Here is a 17,264-nt window from a genome sequence, read left to right on the forward strand (position 1 = left end):
AATTAAAAATATTTAGGCTGGGTGTGCTGGCTTATGCCTATAATCCTAGCACTTTGGGAGGCCGAGGTGATAGGATCGCTTGAGGTCAGGAGTTTGAGACCAACCTGAGCAAGAGCGAGACCCTGTCTCTACTAAAAAATAGAAAAAATTAGCTGGGCTTGGTGGTGTGTGCCTGTAGTCCCAGCTGTTTGGGAGGCTGAAGCAGGAGGATTGCTTGAACCCAGGAGTTGGAGGTTGCTGTGAGCTAGGCTGCTGCCATGGCACTCCAGCCCGGGTGACAGAGTGAGACTCTAAAAAAAATATAAAAATAAATAGATAATAAATAAATAAATAATTCTACATCCTCTGAGTGAACATCTAATATTCAGAAAGAACTATTGCTTATCTTGCTGGATGAGACGTATTCTTTAAGTCTTTGCAAAGATCTATTTTACTGTGAACCACATTAAAAATGTGTTAAATTAATAATAAAATTGTTATTTTAACAGACCTTACCGAAAAGCATTGGAAAACTAAAGAAGTTGAGCAACTTGAATGCAGACAGAAATAAATTAATGTCTTTACCAAAAGAGGTACGTGGTTTTAGAGAAATAATATGATAATTATACAGAGATAAGAACACATAAGGGATGCAAAATGTCAAATACCTTAGAGACACTTATGTGTTGCTTTCTAAAGATGTGAATGCTCATCTGTGAGTATAGAGCTGTTTGGAGGAATTATATCATAGAATGGTCATCAGTAACATTAAAGACGGTTGGGAAAGGTGAATTGATAGGATTTTAAAGGAGAGAAAGAAATTACATTTTGGATGTGACATCAAATGGTGAGACTGTTGACAGAAATGGATAATTTAGCAGTTTGGCAGAGGAAGTGGGTGACTTTGGGTTTTATTGTAGAGCTTAATATGAAATTAAGCTCTGTCCAAGAAGCCATTGGAATTATAAATGTGGATCTCCATGCGGCTGTATTTCTGGGCTGAGATTTACATTGGACTGTGTCCAGAAAGAGAGTGAATGAACTCTTCACAAAGGCATACATATAGAGGAAGGAGAACAGGAGGCTAAGGCCAGGTTCCTAGGGTGATATTTTTTTTTTTTTTTTTTTTTGGTCATTAGTCCTCTAAGCAGGAGAAAAGAGACAGTCGTCATCCACTGTGGAGAGTAGTTGTGTGGACTTAGAGGCATTTGAATTCTGGCAAGGGAGGTGGAAATGCTGACATCGAAGAAGAAGATCACAGTAGATCAAACAAGGAGGTATCTAGTGTGTTGCTTAAAAAGAAGGCCTACTCTCTACCGGGAACTGGAAGAGCTTGGTTGGAGAAAAGTAATGCTAAGCTTGATTTTTTTTTTTTTTTATTAGTGATATAACTTAAAACTAAGTTTAAGCTGCCTTCGCCCCACTCCCCTCATCAAATGAGCTGTTGGTGAGCCTTCCCCTTTGGTGGGTCCTCACGTAAAAAGGTATAGTATTTCTCCTTGTATGATATGGTCACTGGCCAGGTGCAGTTTTCTTCAAGTTTCTCTTCTGACCCTTTGTAACATCTATCTTGGAATAATTTCAAAGCTGCCATCCAACCAGTCAGAGCATGAGGGGCTCTCACTTTCCTAGGGCCACATCTCAGGGTGTCTGAACTTGGCCTGGCTTCCTCTTTCCTTTCCTCCTCTTGGTGTTCTTCCCACAGTGGTCCCAGTCTTCTCCCTGGGTAAGGTGGCTGGCATTCCCCAATGGGAACACGAGGATATTCATCATAAATGCGACCATATTCTGTCACACCCTTAAACTGTTTCCTGCAGAAAGATTTAAGTCTCTTTCAGCTAACCTGGGGCACAACTAAGATTCTCTGCAAATCGGAACATTTTGGTTGCAGTTTCTAAGCAATAAACCAAAACACAGAGCTGAGATTCTGAACATTAATTTTACACTTGCGGAATAGCACTTGTAGATGGGCAATAGATTGGGCATGTGAACATCCACACAGAAGTAGAAAAGATTCATTAGTTTCTTTCTCATACCAGGCACTGTACTAGGTGCTTTCAAGTATTTGTTGTACTTGTTGAATCCTCACAGTGGCTTTTGAAGTCCTGATGATTTCCTCATTTTACAGATGAGGAAACTGAGGCCAGTGGGTTTTCCTTACCAGGGCTCCCATAGCTAGGAGTCGGTAGCCAGGCTCCAAACATGAGTCTCCCAATGGCCAGCCCATGGCTCCTGGACTGGCCAATAAAAACATGGCAACGCAGGTAATGCAGACTCAGTCCAGCCTTTTCATCTGTGTGACCTTGAGGTAAGGCAAGACACTAATTTGATAAGAAAAGGTCAAATTATCTTTAGTTTGGGCATTTTAGAAAATTAATACATTTTAGGAGTATTTTCAAGACAAATGCTGAGGAGAGCAAGTTTAAGGTTCACGTTGATGCCCAGCAAGTTTCACCACCTATCCCCAGCTTCCCCGTCCTTGTCTTTGATTCTGTCTTTCACAGGAACACTTCCTAGACAAGAACTTCAGCAATTTATTTTCTTAAAATGTTTACCATCGTTTCTGCATCTGTCCTCTTTTCACTTTAAAAGAATGAGACTCACACTCAGTGTTTCTGCTTAGAGAGGTGTACCTAGTCCATGCTGTGTGTCCTCTTAAATCTACTAGAACAGCTTCTCAGGATGTGAAAAGTGAAAATATTGTGAAAACATTTCTAGCTTCAAAGCATTTTAGCTATCACGTCTTGTCCATTTTCTGAGAAGTTATGATTGGTTTTTCTGGCATCTGGAGTTTTTATACAGGAATAAAGCCTTTAGCCTTTTCCTTCAGCTGCCTGATAAAGCAAGAATGTTTAGGTTTTTAGGAATTTTCTAACATACCTTCCCTTCGACTCACACATGCTCAGCTCCTGAAGTTGGAAACATGCTGAGCGTGTACCTCCAGTTCTGTTAAGGGGCACAGTTTGGTGCCCAGAGGAAATGGTTGAGCTCTGGCCTCTCACCGTGGGGGCTGCGCAGCCCAACCACTGGGAGCCTCCTGACCCCTCAGTGCGTCATGCTGGCTGAGCAATACCGTCATGGCAGTGTCTGTGCAGTGTGTGTGGCAGGCCCTGTGACTGTGTGTGTGTCAGCTCTGCCCCCAAGCTTGGTGCCATTTGATCACATCCTGCATTTTCCTGTTTCTTTCAAAAATTTATTACTTTCTCTTGAACAATTAAGTTACATATATATCTAAAATGTTGACCAATCCCATTCATATTCCAAAAATCCATAGTTGCATTAATTGTCATTGGTCTTTGTGTGCTGTGTAGTTTCTCCTATATTTTGTCCTTTAAAAAAATTGATAGTATTGCATATTGTCAGTTTTGTGGCACAACTCCTTAGTCTGTAGCAACATTTTTTGCATTTTTTTTCTCCCAAATGGTTGAAGGGAAAATATTTGTACTGTGTGGGTCACAATAATAGATTCTGCTTGTGTTTTGTGGTGTTATTTGTAGTAAATATTTGCAAATCAATGAATGTCTCTTGTTTTCTTAATTGTTAGCTGCTTGGAAATTTAGAAAAGTCAGGTAATCTTGTTAACTTGTAAGTATCGTTCAGACCACAGTTGCATCTCTAATTTCCATTTTGCTTCTTCCATGCATGAAGATTCACATTGGCTGATTGCTTTGCGTGTTCTTCATTGTAAAACATTGGACATTTTCCTCTAAATTCAGTTTAGTTTTGTTTTTTTTTTTAAATGACTGCATGGCCCGGAACCTTATTTTGTTATGTGCTTTTAATATTTGTTGAGATTATTCTCTCTCAAAAATATGCTTTTCTGTGAATTACATTTTAAGTTATTCAGAAATTCTCAAAGGCATCACTTGGCAGCTCCTCTGTTTTCACCAAATTGTAGTTTGTTGGCACAGTTCTATCTTTGATGGAAAGGCGACATTTGCTTCATTTGCTACATGTGGCATGCTTCTGATTTTTCCAGCCTCTTATTTGTGTCTTTTATTTCTCATCCTGTTGCTTAAGTATATATACTTCTGGGAAAAGGAGATTCCCTTAAAAACTCGTATTTTTGATGGAGGGAAGAATTAAGGGGGAGAGACTGGGCAGTAGTGTTTTTCAGGGATAGACAGGGGGTTGGTGTGTGTGTGATCGTGAGTAAGATGAATGAGACCCAGAAACCTCATAATGATCCCCCAGCCAAATCTCACCTTTTAACAACCCTGAGCATAACAAGTTTCTGGCTTGGAAAAATTGAGCATATATCCAAGTTTTGAATTCAGTTTTTTGATCTCCATTAAGTCAAAATAAAAGTGACCAGCTACTCCACACCTATCCAGTCAAATGAAACGAAATAGAATTTGTAGATCATTCATCAAAGCTTTTCTTTATCAGGCAACCTGTGAATATTAATTCCTTATAAATATTATTGTGATACTTAGAAATGGCCATGGTGATAGATTTTATGGATAGCTTTCTGCTTTCTTATTACAATTTAAAATTCCTTTAGCATAAGTTTCCATTGTATTATAAAATGAAATATCGATAAAAGAGATGATATAGAACCTAAAAATATTAATATTATTATAGGATAAAATATAGTTAACTATCAGATTTCACGATGGAGAAGGCATTCCTAAACTAAGTGGAAGTAAGTCATAAAAAAAACAATTGATGGATTTGTCTATGTGAAAATTAGATTTTTGATCTTCAAGAAGGCAAAGACAGAGCCTGAGGGCAGGAAGACATTTACATCATCTAAAACGAGGGAGATCTGTCCTTAGGAAAAGATGTACCCAATATAGAAAAGCAGACTAAAACAAAGAACTTCCTACAAAAACCAACAATAAGTGACTCACAGAAAAAAAAGAAATGGAAACTAATGTGGAGCAATTTCAGCCTCATCAGTATTCACAAAAATATTAATTAAAACGTTTTAACTTACCAAGTTTTCAAGATTTTAAAAAAAGTACTAAATGTTGGCAAGGGTATAGGGAAGTGTATCTTATCATGTAAGTATATGTTATCATGGAATTTCTGAAAGGGAATATGGTAATATTATTAAAAACTTCAGAAACATAACATGCCCTTTGATTCTGCAATTCCACTTCTAGGAATTCATCCTAAGAAAACATTTGTAGGTATACACTAAGAATGATGCACAGGAATATTTCTTGAGCAGCTAACATGTTCCAGGCATCATATCATGCATGTATAGGGGAAGCTAACATACACCAGGCACTGTGACATGTTCTTTTACACTGATTCTTATCTAATTCTCACAACAGTTCTACGAGGTGTAAGTAAATCATTATCAATATCCAATAAATTGTGAAACTAAGACTGAGAGAGGTTCAGTAACTTGCGCAGGATCACACAGCAAAGAAGTGGCAGAACAATGCTAATGCATTGTCTAATGTGGGCAATTTGTTAAATAATCTGTGATATATCCACAGAAGGAAATAATTATGTGGTCAGTAAAAATCCTTTTAGAGACATAGTGACATGAGAAAATGTTCTTGATTTCATATGTAAACAGAGGTGCTACAGATCATAGTATTTATCCTAATTTTGTTAAAATGTATATGTATGATCACGAAGGCATGACAATAATACTGGAAGATTGTACCTCAGAATGTTAATACAGATTGTCCCCTTGTGGTGGGATTTTTTTCCATCATGCTTTCCTGTGTGTGTATGTATGGTTTTTATTTTCCAGTCAATGTAAGTTACTTTTTTATAATCGGTAAAAAGAATGCCATAGCTATTAGTGGATATTTTGATGTCAGTGGCCCCAAATTCAGGGAATTCAAAAAGCCACATGATTTCCAAAAATATTTATGAAGGAGGGAATATTTGAATAATATGCCACAGATGATAGGATTCTAAAATTGTGCATTATATTATTTCTATTCAAATTGCATTTTGGCCAGATTTTGCTTATTGTATGTTTTTCTGTTTTGCCAGTGGAATGTGGGTTCAGTTCTGTTACAAATTATATTGAAGATACTGAAGAAAAATGAAAGTTCTTTGGCACTTAGGGCAGGCATTTGCAAAGTGGAATATAAACAGACAAAGGTGACTAACACAGGCTTTTTCTTTGAATCATTCTGATTATCTCCCCTAGGGTGATATAAGTGCATGCACCTAATACTTAGTGAAAGTTGACCCAGCAGAGGTCTGTAATGACCTTCAGGTCCTGGCTCTTTGAGATGTCAGATCAGTGCCAAACAGTTAAGGGACAGTATCATTTTGAATTGAGAGAGACACAAAACAGCTAAACAAGGGTTCACAGCTATATTCTGTAATTCCCAGAGAATCCAAATCCAACCCCTTGTATTCTGGGAAGGTGCTATTATGTGGTTTAAGGGAGGTTTAAAAATACCAGCTTCCTACATAACTGGTAATAAGTTATTTAAACAGTGACTCTGCTTCCCAGAAGTTCTAAGTGATATAGACATTTTATCATGATAACCGCTAAGGAACCTGTTCTTCCTCCTGAACCCAAAAGAGGAAACCAAAATACATATGAATGATATGTATAATAGAGTAGTGAACTGATGTCAGTTCTCTGCTATTATTACTACAAAATGTCACTGTGACACATCGTTAGGGAGACAGTTATTTAAGATGTTAAGGTAAATTCAGGAAAGAGATTGCACGTACATCAGCACAGTTTGAAGAGCATAGTAGGTACTCAAGTGTTGATTGTACTCGTCATTTGGATCTAGGATTTTCACTTGGGAAAAAAATAGCTACCACATTTACTTGGCAGCAGCAATAGGCCAGGTTCTATGATAGGCGCCAAATTATATATGTGGTTTCGTTTAATTTAATCCTATTGTTACTTTTGGTTGAAGAAACATATCCGAACCCACAGAACACATGACTGAACCTAGGTCTGTATGATCTGAAAGCATCCACTCCCTCCCTCGCTTCGCATCCCCCTCTGATGTCTAGGATGAACTACATCTTCTGAGTTACGGTTTTGAATGCTTAATAATCTTTTCTGACAACCAAAGGTCTGTGTCATCCCTTCCTGGCTGATTTGGAAACAGGGCTCTGTTTGTGTGAATGTTTGCGTGGGACAGCATGTGCCTTTGTCGGTGATTAAGGCATCCCCGGCACACTCTGTAACAACACATGCTTTTTGTCGGTATTGTTTTTTCCAAAACCCATTGACAATAGAGATCAGGAGGTCACACTGCCTGCTTTGACAACCCAGAGGGCCCAAGAGGCTCTTGAACACAATTGCTTCCCACCCCTTGATGTCCCAAATGGGTGTGAGATTAGAATGGGAAAGGAAAAAGAAGAAAAAACAAACAAAAAAACCTCATGAGACTATAAACACAGTAGACAGCTCACATACTCCATTGGAAGTTTACGCTATTTTCCCCTACATATTTAAGGGATATTAACTTGTCTGGAACTTTTAGAGCCCTCTCTGACCCACTTTAATTATTAACAGTTAGATAATTTTTTTTTTTTACTGGTAATATATGCATGTGATACAAACTGAAAATGTTCACGTGGTATAGTGGTAGGGCCCCCAAAACAGATACCTTACAGGTGGCTGGGGCAGTGAACAGCTTCATGACAAGACGTCCAGAATCACAATGGAGTCTCAGCTCTAAATGTCCTCCAGGAGCTTATTGTCCCATCAGGAGGATCACATGAATAACTGATTTTATCTGTTTTGCCTCCTTGAGGTACACATAAGTCCTGTCTCCTCAAAGCTAGGCCAGGATGGCAGGATGGAGGGGTGTCCAGCCTGAGGCGGGTGCTCACCTGGAAGGACCTTCCTGTGGGCCAGCACTGAACCCAGGCCTCAGGCAGAAGCCCCTCCACGTGGAGCAGGGATGGTGGAGGGCCCCACTGGGACCTTGGGTATTCCTTGCTATGAATAGGTCTTTGTTGGGATTATCTACATTTGTCAGAATCTGGTAATGTTAATCCGCAAAACGATCAGAGTTTTGATTGCTTTCCTTCCATGATATTCCTGAGCATCTGAGCAAAATTGATAATTCCTTTCTTCAAGGGAGGGAAGAAACGCTAAGCCACATGAGAGATCGTGTTGCATATCTCTTCTAGGGCACTATACTGGGGCCCTATATATATAAAACCTAAGAGAGGCTACCCTGGTGATTTTTGCTAGAACAAAGAAGAGTTTTGTTTACATTGCTACACACAGAAGCAGATAACTTTTAAGTAGTAGTCTTTCACAAGTAAGTAAGTAAATAAAGTATATATGCATACCTAAATGAGAAATTTGATAGATACGATGGGTATTATACACGCCAAACGCCCTGATTACATGTGCAAATTAAACAAATGATCTTAGGAATCTTGATGAGGTATTTTGTGCTGTCAAAGGCTTAGATCATAATTATGAAAGGAATGAGAAGGCAATGTATCATATGGTCCAGAGGGCTCTGGGAAGACTTTATGGAGGAATAGAGGATGCTTAGCTAATTTTGAGTGATTGGTAAGAGTTAGAAAGACAGAAACAAGAAAGGCATTTCTGTGAGACCAAAAATACAAGGTGTGTTCTAGAGTACAGTGAAGACACTATTTTTGCTGGGATAGGAAATGTGAATAAATGAATACTGAGAAATAAAGGAGACAGTCTAAAAGCCCTTCTGCGTATGTGTGTGCTTTCCACATGATCAGAGGCAAATATTAATACGTGTTTTTTTGTATATTTATTTTTCTTTTATATCCATTATAGTTAAATATACTTTTGGTTGAAGTAACATATCCAAACCCACAAAACACATGACTGAACCTATCACTGTCCGATCTCAAAGCATCCACTCCCCCCATCACACCACATCCCCCTCTGTGACAAACTATGACAAACTACATCTTTTGAGTTACGGTTTTGAATGCTTAATAATCTCTTCCAACAACCAAAGGTCTGTGTCATCCCTTCCTGGCTGATTTGGAAATAGGGCTCTGTTTGTGTGAATGTTTGCGTGCGACAGCATGTGCCTTTCTCGGTGATTAAGGCATCCCTAGAATGCTCAATATATCACTTTGAAATCTTTACATTAACTCTTAAAGGAGGAAATACAAAGATTGTGCATGCAGGTAATTATGTAGCAATTTCATAAATATGGGTTCTGCTTTTTAGGATATTATATGCATATATTAAACAAGTGTATAAATAGAAAAGGGCAGAAAATATATTAAGATATCGTTGACCATTCAGGTCTTGTGCTCTTCCTCGAGTGGGAAGCTCTGGAGTTGTGTTTTTCCATGTGTCAGAGAGACATCAATAGGTTCCTTCATGAGCCTTTTCTAGCACTCAGTCTTCGTCGGGATAGTGAGTACAGGAAGAATGTAGTACTTCATGGAGTCCTGCAGAGTGTTGTGTCTGGGATTGAGTTATTTTTCCACCCTCTTGCTTCAGCTTTCCTGACTGTAAAAACCACAGCCAATTTGTTCAAGAGAATCATTGCATTCTTTTGTGTTTATGTTCTTTCTTGAAGATCAGACTCATACAAAGTTCAGTTACCTTTGAATTGCTTACTTAGAAAAAAAAATGGTAATCAAATTTGGTGGGGAGGCAGATATTGATTTATGTGTTTTTACCAGCAGGTCATAGCTGAGGAGATAGGTGCATATATTTACTAAATTTGCTTTTTTTTTTTTGCTAAGACGTTATTGATTTTGCATTCATAAAAGGAAAGTGAATTTGCCAAACTAATTCATGAATGCCCAAATGCTGTTAAAAGATGTATGGTGGAAATTAATGTCCTATATCATCTATCAGATATCCTTCTTTTTTAAAAAATAAGTAATGTGGAACACTGAGAAAACTGAAGTTAATAAAATGGGCAGGTCTTGAATTGTGTGTGTATATCAGTATCATCTTTGGCCTAACGTTTGAAACTAGAACTGTTAAACTCCCGTATTACCAAATACTATTTGTCTGGACTTGTGTAGGTTGGGTAACGTATTTAACAGACAGTTGCATTAGATATTAGCAGTTGAAAATGACTTCCTTTTCAGAATGAGCTTTTTAAACTGTGTTGTTGATTTTCTTGATTGAATTTAGAACATGACTGTTTAACATTTTACAGAGATTTTATAAACCGATAGAGCTGTTTTGTATGGTTTAATATTATGGATCATCAGTGAGACTTAAAATTATGTGGTATAAATTCCTATATCCTTTTCATGTCACTTGATAAACAAGTTACTCTGGTCCCACTCTATCTTTCCCCCCAAACTGGAAAAAAAGATGTATTTCTTTTCTCACCGTAGATCGGCGGGTGCAGTAGCCTCACTGTGTTCTGCGTGCGTGACAACAGACTGACGCGGATACCTGCAGAGGTGTCACAGGCGACAGAACTTCATGTCCTTGATGTGGCAGGCAACAGGTGAGTCTGTTCTAGTTTGCTTTGCTTGGGAGAAACACGTACATGCACCCCAGTCTTTGCTGTGCGTCTTCTCAGTCTTGCCTTTGCTCCATCTTACAGAACAGAGTACCAGCTGGTCAAATGACCCAGGCCCCAGGGAGTTCTTAACATGGGAGCTGGAGTGCTTGAGCTCAGTGGAGCAGAGATCGGGAACAGCATGGGGTACTTTAAAGTTTAAGTGGACACTTCCATAGAAACGCTTCCTAGAGTGATAGTACAGCGATACAAGGGAAAGAGTGCTGGCCTGAGAATGGGCAGGCTTAGTTTGTACCTTAGCTTTTATTAAGTAGCTATTGTAAGTCACCGTGGGCCTCAGAGTGTCCTCATCTGCAAAATGAGCTTAAATGAGTTTGAACTAGGTTTTAACCAGGGGGCTTAATAGGCTCTGTTGGTGACTCCGAATCCCCTAAGATAAACAAAATTGTGTATTCAGAGACATTTTCACAGATAATGTCAGAATCTCCAAATGGGTCATAGTCCAAAAAAAGTTATGAGCCACCAGACTCTTATCCCCAAGGTCACAGCAGCTCTGTTTCTCCAGTTCTGGAGCAGAGGTTGTGTTGGACTCTTGACCATTTTCTGGAATATGCCTGTGCTTCACTGTTGTGGACTATAGATTTGTTTGAGCCATTCTGGACTAATTACAGCCTTCCACGTGTCGTGTGCATCCTCTGCCTGCTCCCCTGCCCCACCCAGCCTACACTATTCTTTCCATCTGGGACCCTCTTCCCTGTCTCCCTGCCTCTCTTCTGATCATTCTTGTGGTGTTTTCTCCAGGAAGCCTTCGCTCAGAATCCGCATTTGGGGAATTTCGTCTCATAACACTCACGGCACCATAATTACCTGTTTACATGTATGTAACCCTACTAAACATGAAGTTACCTGAAGTTAGGTATTCTGGTTTATGTGTCATTATATCACTCGTCCCTTCACACTGCCTGGCACATAATAGATGCCTGGTAAATATTTGCCTAAGGAATGCAAACGCGGATAGTTTTGCAGGATGACCACTGCAAAATGTCTTATATCCCAGGCTTCATTGCCAGGAAGGATTTAAAAGTTGGTGTTGAGTGTGCTATGGTTCTATAGGAGAAAACATGTTCAACTGGGGTAAGATGATCAATGATCTTAAAAGGTAAAGGCCAGCAGTCTAGAGAGTGTTTGGGGGACTGCCTCCTAAGTGCTCTTTAGCTGGTCACTTTGGTCAGGCACAAGCCACTATTTTTCATTCTTGCTAATGGATTATAGAAAGCAGGGCTAAATAAATAGCAGCTCTCAGCTGGAATCCGGAGGTGAGTTATGGCCTCAGAGAGTGCTCACCATTTTTAAAGTTAATGCTTTCAGGATATCTTGATAAGTTAAGACCACTAACTGGTTGCTGGAAACTCAGGATTAATTTGAGTTAAATGTTGAATTTCTGCTGGCCTAAGCATAACAAGAGCTTTTACAGCTTGAGAAGGACAGTTCTTTCCTGATCTTTCTTTTTTTTTTTTTTCTCCTTCTCTTTTTTTTTCCTGTAAGTATATTTTTCCTGAGGATACTGTTCTGTTGAAGTGTTTTCTTTTAAGTTTTAATTGTAAAATAGGCATAACATAAAATTTACTATTGTAGTCATTTTAAGTCTACAGTTTCTGTAGTGTTAAGTACGTTCACATTGTTGTGCAACCAATCTCCAGAACACTTTTGATCTTGCAAAACTGAAATTCTGTATCCATTAAAGAACAACTCCCTCCCCTCCCCCAACTTTCTGGAAACTACCATTCTATTTTCCTTTTTTTTGTTTATTTTTTTATTTCAAAATAGTAATTAAGGGAATACAGGTGTTTTTGTTACATGGATACCTTATATAATGCTTAAGGTCAGGGCTTTTGGTGTGCCTGTCACCAAAATAGTGTTCATTGTACCCAATAGGTAAGTTTTTATCCCACGCACCTCCACACACTCTCCCTTCTTGGTTTCTCGTGTTCTTTTCTTGTCTTGTCATGTTCTTTTGGTCTTGGTCTTGTTTGTCTGTCTTGTCTTGTCTTTGTTGCCCTGGCTAGAGTGCGGTGGCATCCTTACAGTTCACTGCAACCTCAAACTCCTGGGCTCAGGTAGTTCTCTTGTTTCAGCGCCCCCAAGTGCTGGGACTACAGGTGTGCACCAGCACATCCAGCTAATTTTGCTACTTTTTTATAGAAATGAGGTCTCACTTTTGCTCAGGCTGGTCTCAAACTCCTGGCCTCAAGCAATCCTCCCACCTTGGCTCAGCCTCCCAAAATGCTAGGATAACACGTGTGAGCCACTGCACCTAGCTCTCATATTCTTTATGTAATTTTGTGTCTGTGTGTACCCATCTATTAGTTCCAAGTTATTAATGAGAACATACAGTGTTTGGTTTTCCATTCCTGAGATGCTTCACTGAGGATAATGGTCTCTAGTTCCATCCAAGTAGCTGCAAAAGACATGATTTCATTCTTTTTATGGCTGAGTAGTACTGTATGTTTATTTATATATATATACACACACACACACATATACGTATACACACACACACACATATATATATATATTTCTACACCACATTTACTTTGTCTGTTCATGAACTGATGGGCACTTAGGTTCATTCCACATCTTTGCAATTGTGAATTGTGCCGCAATAAACATTCAAGTGCAGGTGTCTTTTTGATAAAATGATTTCATTCCTTTGGGTAGATACCCAACAATGGGATTGCTGGATTGAATGGTAGTTATACATTTATTTCTTTGAAGAATCTTCATACTGTTTTCCATAGAGGTTGTACTAATTTGCAGTCCCATTAACAGTATATAAGTGTTCCTTTCTCTCTGCATCCACAGCAGCAGCTATTGTTTTTTCACTTTTTAATAATGGCCATTCTGATAAAGGCTAAGGTAGTATCTCACTGTAGCTTTAATTTGCATTTCCCTGGTGATCAGTGATGTTGAGCATTTCATGTTTCTTGGCCACATGTCTATCTTCTTTTGAAAAACTTCTGTTCCTGTGTTTTGCCCACTTGTTGATGATGTTGTTTTTTTCTTGCTGGTTTGAGTTCTTTGTAGATTCTGGATATTAGTCCTTTGTTGGATGTATAGCTTGCGAATATTTTCTCCTGTTCTGTAGGTTGTCTCTTCACTCTGTTATTTTCTTTGCTGTGCAGAAGCTTTTTAATTTAATTAAGTCTGATTTATTTACTTTTATTGCTATATTTGTCTTTGGGGTCTTAGTCGTAAATTCTTTGCCTAGGCAGATGTCTAGAAGAGTTTTTCCAACATTTTCTTCTAGAATTTTTATGGTTTATGCCTTACCTTTAATTCTTTAACCCATCTTGAATTAATTTTTTGTATGTGTTGAGACAGGGGTCTTGCTTCATTCTTCTGCATGTGGCTATCCAATTCTCCCAGCACCATTTATTGAATAGGGCTTCCTTTCCTCAGTGTATGTTGTTGGCTGCTTTGTCAAAGATCAGTTCGTTGTAGGTAGACGGCTTTATTTCTGGATTCTCTATTCTGTTCCATTGGCCTCTGTCCCTACTCTTATACACCAGTACCATGCTGTTTGTTTACTATAGTCTTGTAGTATAATTTGAAGTCAGATAATGTGATGCCTCCAGATTTGTTCTTTTTGCTTAAGATTGCTTTGGCTATTTGGGCTCTTTTTTGGTTCCAAATGAAGGTTAGGATTATTTTTTCTAGATCTGTGAAGTATGACATTGGTATTTTGATGGGGATTACATTGAATCTATAAATAACTTAGAGCATTATGGACATTTTAACCATGTTGATTCTCCCAATCCATGAGCAGGGAATGTTTTTCCATTTGTTTGTATCATCTGTGATTTCTTTCATCAATGTTTTGTGGTTCTTTCACCTCCTTAGTTAAGTATTAAATATATTTCTAGGTATTTTAATTTCTTTGTAGCTATTGTGAATAGCATTGGGTCCTTGATTTGTCTCTCAGCTTGACTGTTATTAATATATAGAAATGCTACTGATTTGTGTACATTGATTTTGTAACCTGCGACTTTCCTAAATTTATTTATCAATTCCAGGAGTCTTTTAGTGAAGTCTTTCAGGTTTTTTAGATACAAGATCATATCATCTGGAAACAGGGATAGTTTGACCTTCTCTTTTCCAATTTGGATGCCCTTTATTTCCTTCTCTTCCCTTATTCCTCTGACTAGGACTTCCAGTACTACATTGAATAGAATCATTGACAGTAGGCACCCTTGTCTTGTTTCAGTTCTTAGGGGGAATGCTTTCAACTTTTCTCCATTCAGTATAATGTTGGCTGTGGGTTTGTCATATATGGCTTTTATAATTTTGAGATGTATTCCTTCTGTGCCTAGTTTGTTGAGGGTTTTTATCATGAAAAGGTGCTGGCTTTTATTGAATGCTTTTTTTGGCATCTATTGAGATGATCATATGGTCTTTGTTTTTCTTTCTGTTTGTGTTGTGAATCATGTTTATTAATTTACATATGTTGAAACATCCTTGCATCCCTGGGATGAAGATAATCATAGTGGATTATCTTTTGATGTGCTGTTGAATTTGATTTGCTAGTATTTTGTTGAGGATTTTTGCATCTATGTTCATACGGGTTATTTGTCTGTAGTTTTGTTGTTGTTGTTGTTGTTGTTGTATCCTTTCCTGGCTTTGGTATCAGGGTGATATTGGCTTCATAGAATGAGTTAGGGAGGATTCCCTGCTTCTCAATTTTGTGGAATAGTTTCTGTAGAGTAGGTACCAGTTCTTCTTATAGGTCTGGTAGAATTTGACTGTGAATCTATGTGCTCCAGGGATTTTTTTGTTGTTGTTGGGAGATTTTTTATTCCTGCTTCAATCTTGCTGCTTGTTATTGGTCTGTTCAGGATTTCTATTTCTTCCTGATTCAGGCTTGGGAGGTTATGTGTTTCCAAGAATTTATCCATTTCCTCTAGGTTTTCTAGTTAGTTTGTGTAGAGGTTTTTGTAGTATTCACAGATGATATTTGATATTTCTGTGGTGTCAGTTGTAATGTCCTCTTTTTCTGACTGAGGATATTTGAGTCCTTTTCTATTTCTGGTTAATCCGGCTAGTGGTCTATTGATTTTTTTTTTTTTTAAGCTTTTCAAAGAACCAACTTTTTGTTTCATTGATCCATTATATTTTTTTGGGTTTCATTTTGTTTAGTTCTGGTCTGAGCTCTGTTATTTCTTTTCTTCTGCTGGCTTTGGGTTTGGTTTGTTCTTTTTCTAGTTCCTCAAGATGTGTCATTAGGTTGTTAATTTGTGTTCTTTCTGTCTTTTTTGTGTAGGTATTTAAGGCTATGCCCTTTCTCCTTAGGGCTGCTTTTTCTGTATCCCATAGATTTTGTTAGCTTGTGTCTCATTTTCAGTTTGAGGTATCTTTTGATTTCCATCTTAATTTCATCATCTACCCAAGGATCCTTCAATAGCAGATTGTTTAATTTTCATGACTTTGTGTAGATTTGAGTGTTTCTCTTGGAATTGATTTCCAGTTTTATTCCACTGTGGTCTGATAAGATACATGGTATGATTATTTTGAATTTGGTGGGACTTGTTTTGTGGCCTAAGATGTGATCAATCTTGGGAAATGTCCCATGTGTTGATGAGAAAAAATGTACATTCATTAATTTTGGGGTAGAATGTTCTGTAAATGTTTGTGAAGTCCATTTCTTTTGGAGTCCTGTTTTGGTCCAGTGTTTGTTTATTTATTTTCTGTTTCAGTGATCTGTCCAGTTCTTTCAGTGGAGTGTTAAAGTCCCTGACAGTTAAGATGCTACTGTTTATTTCTTTGCTTAGATCTAGAAGAATTTGCTTTATAAAACTGGGAGCTCCTGTGTTAGGTGCATATATATTTATGATTGTTATGTCTTCTTATTGAATTGCTTCCTTTACCATTATATAATGACCATCTTCATCTTTTTTTTTAAACCAGTGTTTATTTAAAATCTATTTTATCTGATATGAGAATGGCTACACCTGTTTGTTTTTGGTTTCCATTTGTGTGGAGTTTTCTTTCCATCCCATTACCTTGGTTCTGACTCCTTGTGGTTTAGCTTTGTTTTCTGGAGATAATAAATACTTGAGTGTGTTCTTTCATCCATTCAGTCTATGTCTTTTAAGTGGGGCACCTAGACTGTTCATGTTGAGTGTTAATATCGATATGTGGGATGCTGTTCTGTTCAATATAGTGGATAATACCTTGTTTTCTTTTCCCTCTTTTGCTGTTGTTTTATAAGAGCTGTGAGCTATAACTTTTGGGTATATTTTTACACTGGTTGGTATCTATTGTGCTGTTGCATGTACAATGCACTTTTGAGCATTTTCTGAAGGGCAGGTCTAGTAGTGACAAATCCCCTTAGTGTTTACTTGTCTGGGAAAGAATTTATTTCCCCTCCATTTATGAAACTTAGTTTTCCAGGATACAAAATTCTTGGCTGGCAGTTATTATGTTTAAGGAGACTAAAGATAGGCCCCCATTCCTTTCTGGCTTGTAAGGTTTCTGTTGAGAAGTCTGCTGTTAGTGTGAGTTTTCTTTGTAAGTTACTTGATGTTTTTGCCTTATGGCTCATAGGAGTTTCTCCTTCATGTTGACTTTGGCCAGTGTGATGACTATATGCCTTGGTGATGCCCCTTTTTGCAATGAATCACTCAGGTCTTTATTAAGCTTCTTGTATTTGGGTGCCTAAATCTCTAGCAAGACCAGGGAAGTTTTCCTCAATTATTCCCTTAAATAGGGTTTCCAGGCCTTTTGCTTTTTCTTCTTCACCCTCAGGCATGCCTTTGATTCTTATATTTGTCTGTTTCACATGATCCCATGTTTCTCATAGGCTTTGTTCCTCTTAATTCTTTTTTCTTTATTTTT

The 17,264-nt window shown here is 38.1% G+C and overlaps 1 protein-coding gene across 1 annotated transcript in view; it reads left to right on the plus strand.

Annotated features, from left to right (window-relative positions):
* The window catches only part of LRRC1 (leucine rich repeat containing 1), a 131,930-nt gene that overhangs the window by 103,850 nt on the left and 10,816 nt on the right, over positions 1-17,264 (plus strand). Inside the window, exons 10-11 of the mRNA XM_069488323.1 lie at positions 489-572; positions 10,243-10,358. Of these exons, the coding sequence (XP_069344424.1) occupies positions 489-572; positions 10,243-10,358 (200 nt within the window). The remainder of the gene's footprint in view (positions 1-488; positions 573-10,242; positions 10,359-17,264) is intronic.

This window comes from Eulemur rufifrons, chromosome 15, assembly GCF_041146395.1.
Source record: "Eulemur rufifrons isolate Redbay chromosome 15, OSU_ERuf_1, whole genome shotgun sequence".
NCBI classification, from domain to species: domain Eukaryota; kingdom Metazoa; phylum Chordata; class Mammalia; order Primates; family Lemuridae; genus Eulemur; species Eulemur rufifrons.